This window comes from Silene latifolia, chromosome Y, assembly GCF_048544455.1.
Source record: "Silene latifolia isolate original U9 population chromosome Y, ASM4854445v1, whole genome shotgun sequence".
In the NCBI taxonomy this organism is placed as follows: Eukaryota; Viridiplantae; Streptophyta; class Magnoliopsida; order Caryophyllales; family Caryophyllaceae; genus Silene; species Silene latifolia.
In genome coordinates this window covers 341,800,852-341,809,446 of record NC_133538.1, presented here as the reverse complement: position 1 = coordinate 341,809,446, position 8,595 = coordinate 341,800,852, and the positions used below count along the sequence as shown (strand labels likewise).

Here is an 8,595-nt window from a genome sequence, read left to right as displayed (position 1 = left end):
CCCTAGGGTTTAGTTTTGGTTTTTTTTCGCACACGATTTTTAAAGGAAAAGGGTTTAGGGTTGGATTAGGCGGCTCCGGTGCCGCCTAATCCAACCCTAAACCCTTTTCCGTCCGTTTTAGGAGCGTTTTTCCCCAAATTTAAATCCCGTCCACGATAGGGTATCACCCGTCCTTCCCTAGGTTTTAGTTTTGGTTTTTCGCACCATTTTTTTTTTTTTTTAAGGAAAAGGGTTTAGGGTTGGATTAGGCGGCTCGCGGCGTGCGCTAATCCAGCCTAAACCCTTTTAAAATCCCGTTTTAGGAGCGTTTTTCCCCAAATTTAAATCCCGTCCACGACAGTGTATCACCCGTCCTTCCCTAGGGTTTAGTTTTGGTTTTTCTTTGTAACACTTTGTTGTACTACGAACAACCTTTGTTTAAGGAAAAGGGTTTAGGGTTGGATTAGGCGGCTCCGCGAGCGGTTCCGCCTAATCCAACCCTAAACCCTTTTCCGTCCCGTTTTAGGAGCGTTTTTCCCCAAATTTAAATCCCGTCCACGACGGGGTATCACCCGTCCTTCCCTAGGGTTTAGTTTTGGTTTTCTTGTAACAACCTTTGTTTAAGGAAAAGGGTTTAGGGTTGGATTAGGCGAGAACCGCGAAGCGTCCCGCCTAATCCAACCCTAAACCCTTTTAAAATCCCGTTTTTAGGAGCGTTTTTTGACAATTTTAAACATAGTTACATAATCGTTGTTCAATTTAATATACCACAATTCAAATAGTAAATTGGACAATTAACCGAATTAAGATGTCATTCATTAAAAACAAGTGTTACAAACACTGATTACAAACGAAATACTTAGAAACGAGAATGTGATAGTTAACTTAAATATAAGTCATCACGATAAGCATAAAGTGTAACTTGAAAAAGGAAATATTAAATCTTTTACTCCCTTCTTAGTCGTTTATTCACAGGAGGAGAATGAACGCGCTTTTGCCCTCTAGCAACTCCTTTTCAGATTATTCTGTAACCTTCCATCTCTTCAATAGCTTTGACTACAAGAGGCCACTTCCTGTTAATCGAAGGGTTGAGTTTAGCATATGACTCCTTAAGAGCTGTAACACCAAGGAGAAATTGACGGTCTAAATCTGTTTCAGTGTACTTCTTGACTTATTTTCTTCATTTGTTTCCCAATACACTTGTTTTCCGCCATCAGAAACTTAATATGAGCTTCAGCATTTTTCAAGTCATTTTCAAGCACTTGTACTCGTTTTATCATTTCTATTACCTTACTATCAGATGATATAACCTGCTCAAGTAATGAATCTCTATGCCTTGTCATTTCTTCCAGTTCGAACTTGGTGTCTTCTAGTTTCCTTTGAATACGTTCCATTTTTCTCTTGCTGCAACAAAAAAAAAAAAAAAAAAAAAACCTTTTAAAACAGAAAAATAAACTGTTTTCCCTAAATTAAAGAAAATAAAATCTATTTATAAACAAACAGAAACTGTTTTCCCTCAATTAGAGCAAGGTTTTAAATATTACAAAAGATTTAAAAAAAATTAGACATGAAAAACCTTTGAATTTGTCTTGGTTTATTTTTTTTGTTTAGAAAATGAAGTGTAAATGTTGAATGAAAATGAGATTATTTATAGATAATTGAAAAAAACAGAACAGTTTTAAAAAAAAAAAATAAAAAATAACTGCCTTGAAACACGTCACTTTGAACAAATTGCAAAACTGTTTTAGAAAGATAACTGCTGCAGATTGTAGAATTCAAAGCGTCAAAACCGTCTGTTACAGTAACATAATTGTGCTTTTTTACAATGAGATTATTTATAGATAATTGTGAAAAACAAAACAGTTATTTTTTTAAAAAAATTAACTGCTTTAAAAACCACTTTTATTAATCGCTTTGAAAATTTGTTTTTAAATGATGATTGATGTTAACCACGTGCATGTTCCCCATAATTAAGTCCAGTTATAAATGCTGCACAGAGTGGAGAATTCAAAGCGTCAAAATCTTTTATTATAATTTTCATTTATTACTATCACAGTGTTATAGTAACATTATTTTCATTTTGTCTCGACTTTTTTTGTTTAAAAAAAAAAACACTAACATTTTAAAAACTGTTTTCAAAATTAAATGCTTTAAACAAACAGTTAATTTTTGAATTCAACCAGACAAAATAAGACATGAAACTTATCCAACCCATGTTTCGTATTCCCTATGAAGGGCAGTTATAACAGCTGCAAGAGTGAAGAATTCAAAACGTCAAATTATGTTTTCTCTTTTCACTCTTGAAACTGTCACACTGTTACAGTAACATAGTTAATGAATTCTGCATATAATAAGTTACTGTTACAGTAACAAACTTATTTGTAATATATTCCAAAATATTCGAAAATATGTTCCACTGTCTATGACAGCCACTATTACGTTGTTAAAGTAACATTGTTTTAGAGTACATCACTTGATTTTCACTTTAAAACGAAGTACAGGCATTTCGGTGTTGAGTGGCTTCGGTTCATTCTCAATCGGTGGTTCTTTGTCTGACAATTCATCTTCCGTTGCCTTCCCTTTGAGCATTCTAGCCGCTTCCCTCCTTGCAGCTATATCTGGCCAGATTGTTTTCTTTGATTTTTTGAAGATTTCAACAGCGTCCAACAATTCAGCCCGTATTTTGTTGATGTCAGCCATGAGCAAACATGCAGCAATTTGGGAAGCACATGCCCGCCGATAAAATGTGTTGTTGAGCAAAGAAGACTTGTTTGCATATCCCAAAAAATTGGAGACGGCTGTCATAGTGATACAGGCTGACTCTTCAAATACGGAAGCCCGTTTCTGCCATTTAAACTTCACATTTACCACAGGATAGCGGAGCATTTCAGTTACCCTCACGTCGCCCTTTGTGTCCAGGTAGTCACTCATGCAACCGGCCTGTCAGAAACAGAACATTAATTTCCTTTTACTATCAATTAAGAAATCTGAGTAATCAACAATGTTACAGTATAGGTGTAACAGTAACACTGAAACAACATAATAACGTTACAGTATACGTATTACTGTAACACTGAAACTGAAACTGAAACTGAAACTGTAAACATACAATTCGACAACTCAGGGGACTTACTGCTGCCATTGCGATGTCGTAAGTGAATGAAGACTCCCAGTTAGCATACGATTGACTGTCGATCACACTAATCTCTTTGTTGAGGAAATTAATACACACACAGAAGTAGTGATAGCCAGCCAAACAAGGTATAAAAATAAGTTCGGCATCAAGTCTGTAATTTGCCTTGCTCGCGTTGATGAAATTATCCCAAATTTCAAACAACTCGTTCTTTATATTAGACTATTCACTATCCTCCTGCATCACATCCATTAGAGCATGCTGTAGTTTTTAAAAAAAAAAAATTTAAGGGTTAGATTTCCCTTGTAAAAGAATCATATGTTCTTGAACAGAAGCAGACATTTAACACCGATGCAACTTACCATGTGACCTAGTCCTAAGTAAAGTATGGTTGGCCCTGCTGCCCTTGTGCCTCTTTTGCTGTTCTCGACATAATTCAAGAGTAGAGACCAGCATTCAAACACCATCCAATTTGTGTGACTCCTAAAACGTAGTGAGAGTATATCAGCTCTTGTCAACCTCCTGTTGACTCCAAACGCAGCCAGGATCTCAGTGTTACAGAACCATAAGAGTCAGATTACTCAAGAGTTTTCGCAGAAACAGTGTAACATAAACAGTGTTTAAAAACCAGTTTTACGAAACGATTAGGTAACAAATAACACTTTCACAAGTAACAACAAGTATTTTACCTTTTGTGGAAGTCGATATCATCCATAAACGCATAATCAAGAACGTGCCTTCTCAGATTAGTTGTACTGGACAACAGTTTCTGATTTGCTCTCATAAATTCAGAGACTAGGAATATATCACCGTCAATTTCACCGTCACCTAGAGAACATCCCATAACATCATCTTTATGAAATTTAAATATTATCTCCTCATCTTCACCAATTGCTCTAGGAGAATGCTTGTAAGCAACCGACTTCACCCTCTTTGTTTGGGCTCTTCCCCTTTTTGTTTTTCTGTGGCTTCTTTGTTTTTTCCTCTTCCTTTTTTTCCTCTTCCTTTTTTTCCTCTTCCTTTTTTTCCTTATTCTCTTCCACCTTTTTTTTGCAAAGTGACTTTTCCTTCATTGTTCCCTTTCATTCCTGAATTTTGATATCCTCCCTTGCACCTCTTTTCGTACTTGATTCAAGTCGCTAAGAACAAGTATTGCACATATTTCAGCACGGTACAACATTCTTTTCCGTTCATCCCCCATTTCGAGTCAAAAACCTTCCCGTGTAGAAAGCCATGTGCATCATCATGAAAACCCCACAATCCACGTTTTTGCAATGCTCTGCCATTTAAATTTCACATTCTTAAGTTGGAAACTTTCCACTTTGGAGCCTTTTGCAATTTGCATTTCTAACAACATTTTCCCCATGATATTTGCCTGCACAAAAAGTAATCCTTGTTACTCTATCTATTTTCTGTAACAATGATTGCCAAATTTATTAATGGAAATTTAAAGGTATAACATTGTTCTTGTAAGTAGAGAAACTTACCGCATTTCTTGCCATTTTTGCTTTTCGGGATCTGGCATATAAGGGTTTGTTGTCTAGGTAGTCAACGGTTTTCGACATGAAATTTATGCAAGCACAGAAAAAGTGGTCCTCCAGAATGAGTGGAATGAATATCTGCAATTAAGCAGATATATATCATTGCTAAACAGAATTTCTATACACTCTACTTATATAAGAATAAAAAAAAATTATTAACAGTAATGTGGTTTACCATATCACAGTCGAAATTCGGTGGACTCTGTTGTATTTGATCCTTTGTGTGAAGGACAAACAAAACTTCACTTTCTAAATGTCTGTTTTGAATGGGTTTTCCAAGACAGAGTTGCTAATGCATCCTACAAAAATAAATATAAATACAAAGTCAATAAACATTATAGAAACACAAAATCAATAAGAATAAAAATTTATTTATTACAAGAACATCTGATTGACCCAAGCCCATGAAGATCCTCAATGGTGTATCACTTGCTACCTTTTCGGAGATGAGGTCATTGAGCAACATTGACCAACATTCAGTCACCATTATATAAATAAGCTCACCAGGAGCCAATGAAGTTAAATCTTCCCTTGGAATGAAGTGATACTTCCCATACGAGACAAGCCTTTCCCTGTTGGACAATGAGATGTAATAGTCATAACACCTTTTAATAGAGTAACAGTTTAACAGTAACAACTATTCAGTTGAAACAGTATTCACTTGCAAAGTAAAACGTTTTGTTTATCACAGTGCAAGAGTAAATAAAGTACTCACGTATCTGAGAGGTTCTCGTCATCGTCGATAAAACAATAGTCAATTGTTTCTTTCCTAACTTCAAGAATAGGCGCCATTATCTCCTTGTGTTTTATCATACTCTTGGACACAAGTGTTAGATCCGGAGCTGGTAGGCCACATTCGATTATGCGGCACCGTAGCGAGGATCCATCACGCGCATCCAGTCTTCTTGATTGTTTCGACATGTAACAAATAGTGGTCGCCGATATCTTCGTCGTAATTGTCATACATGATCTCATCATCGCAATCATTGACAATATCAACTTCATCATCGTCGTCATCTTCTCGCTACCCGATCGCACCGAGTAGTTATTGGTTCTTCGTCGCCAACTGTCTCATCATCGCCTCACTTTGGGTTTTTCTCTTTCCTCGCCTTTTTCATCATTCTCATCGGCGTCTTCATTACCAGTTGCTTCATCCTCCTTACTGTTATCTTCGTTTTTATCGCCAACATTGTCTTCATCTTTATCATCATCGTTCTCTTCATCTGGTTTTTCATTCCCATCATCCTCTTCATCTTTATCGTCATCTTCCTTTTCATTTCCCTCCTTTGGTTGGTTGGTCATCAACCTGGCACGATGCATCATCATCGGCCTCTTCCTTGTTATCTCTGGTGGCACAAGTAATTGAATTGAATATAAATTACTAATGTTTTTCGGACCAACAATGCCTCATAGTTATACTAACGGTGTTCTTTATAGAATTTGCTACTTCAATTACCTTGAAGATCCTTCTTCACCGCCTGCCTCACTCGTTGGGCTCTCTTGACTTGGCCCGATGCATCATCTTCGGCCTCTTCCTTGTCATCATGTGTAGCGAGATAATTGAATATATATATCATCAGTAAACTTCGATAAAACTACGACACAAGAATAACAACGTTACTATAACAGTGTTACAATAACAGTGCTAACATTGTTACATCAGCTAATACAACGAGTGCAAATAGATTTCTCTATTACCTTCGGGAGATCCTTCTTCAGATTCCTCATTGGCTGGGTTGTCTTGGGCTTGCACGATTCATCAAATTCCGCTTCTTCCTCGTCATCGTGTCACGAGGTAATTGGATTCAATATATATTAACAATTTTTCTTTGAACCCAAAAAGGCACAATAGATACACTTTGTGTAAATTTGTTAAAATTATGTCACAAATAACATTGTTACTGATTACATCCTCGACACAACGAGTTTAAATAGATTCCTCAATTACCTTCGGGAGATGTCTCGCACTGCCTCACTAGTTGGGTTATCTTGCTGGCTTTGATGCATCACCTTCGGCCTCTTCCTTGTCATCGTGTAGCAGATAATGAATGAAAATATATTACTAAATTGTTTGTTAAAAAAGCACCGAAAGAATGTAAAGCCTATATAAACATTACACTATTACCTTCACCAGATCCATCTTCCGGCTCGCTAGTTATTTTGTCACCCCCGCTCGACGCATCATATTCATCAGCATCATCGTTTTCATCTAAAAGGAAAGTAATTGATTATTAGTAATTATTTGTAAAATGAAAACTCTATAACATCGATCATGTAACAGTGTTAGTGCAAGTGATTAGATTATTGTAGTAGTGTTACTATATTACCTTCATCAGATGCATCTTTATCATCCTCGCCACTCCCCTCTTTGTCGTCTTCATTTTCTTCTTCTTTATCATCCTCCTCCTCTTCATCTCCGTCATCCTCTTGACCTTTGCCAGATTCATCCTCTTCATCTGCATCATCGTCTTCATCTGCATCATCCTTTTCCTCTGCATCATCCTCTTCATCTGCATCACAAGTAAGTAATTGAATATTATATTACTAACTATTAATATATATAAAATATTACGATATGGTGTTGTTATTGTAAAACTATAACTAAAAGTAATAACAGTAACACTGTTACTCGATCTATTACCTTCACCAGATTGGCTTTCAGCATCCTTTACATCCTCCTCTTTGTCCTCTTGGTCTTCTTCCTCTTCATCCTCCTTTTCATCCTCTTCATCGTCTTCCTCCTCATCGGCACTTTCTTCATCGTTATCTATGTCCGTGCCACCCTCTTGAAGCCTCTTGTTTTTAAGACGACTCTCAACATCGCCGCCATCGTCATCCCCGTCCTCATCATCATCCTCTCCATCATCAGTCCCGTCATCATCGTTGCCATCATCAGTCCCGTCCTCATCATCACTTTCCACTCCGTCCTCCATCTCATCTTGCCTGTCCTCGTCATGAACCTCCTCATCCTCTTCATCATCTTCTTCATGATGTTGCTCACTTAAACTGCTCAATACTTCCTTTACCAGGGATTCTGACTTAACTGTCCTAGGACTTTTCTCTGTTGGAAATGGTTCCAACTTCCTACTGACTTTGGACCTTGTATATACCGGGAAGTCATTCGCCCTCCTCTTCAACGATTCAGCCTTTCGCACAACATCTTCGGCATATTTAAGGTATTCAGGCTTTAGTGGTGATTTCTGTTTCTGCTTTGATTCGAAAACCTTCAGTCGCTGAGCAAATCTCTCGTGAACAAGGTTGGAATCCCTTCTATACATCAGCAACATCAGGTCGGTCTCCTAAGTCAATAAACCAGACAGAAAGAAATGAATTAGATACCAGATTTGGGAGTTGTAACAATTGCAGACAATTAAATTTATAAAAACAACTCACATCAACAACTTTTTCCTTCAACTCGGCATCTGTTTCAATGCCGGGAAGCTTCTCCATCAAGGTGTACTCCCTTCCCTCACTACTCTTAAGAAAAAGCGCCTCGTCATCCTCACCTTCATCGATTTACGCCCATCCTATTTACGTAAAAACATATTAGTAAATTAATATTAATAATTAACAATATAGTAAGGTAATGATAATGTTATTACAAGTAAAGCCATTACAAAGAACGATATTACGGTGACCATATTACGGATGACGATATTACACCGACGTGCCACATTACCTTCACTGGGATCCCTTGCCAAGGCAAATAGGATAGACAGTTTTCGACATCTCATCGGTTCTAGACAGCCAATCTTTCCTTCGTCTTTGACTCTTTTTGAAAGACTTTCATCTGTCCAATCTTTGTATCGAGGTAAGTCGGTTGGTTGTACCTCGCCATGGAACTCAAACCGGTGAATGTAGGCCAACAAAGAAGCACCACAATACACCCACAAAGACACTTAACCGTTCTGTCTTCAACCCCTTGACACCCTCAACTACCTT

General features: G+C 37.3%; 1 protein-coding gene across 1 annotated transcript; it reads right to left on the bottom strand.

Annotated features, from left to right (window-relative positions):
* Positions 1-2,324: 2,324 nt before the first annotated feature.
* Positions 2,325-3,321, bottom strand: LOC141633512 (uncharacterized). The gene is made up of 2 exons (XM_074445970.1): positions 3,113-3,321; positions 2,325-2,919 (listed from the first exon to the last, which is right to left on the bottom strand). The coding sequence occupies exons 1-2, from the start codon at positions 3,119-3,121 to the stop codon at positions 2,449-2,451; spliced, it is 480 nt and encodes a 159-aa protein (XP_074302071.1). The 5' UTR covers positions 3,122-3,321; the 3' UTR covers positions 2,325-2,448.
* Positions 3,322-8,595: the final 5,274 nt, after the last annotated feature.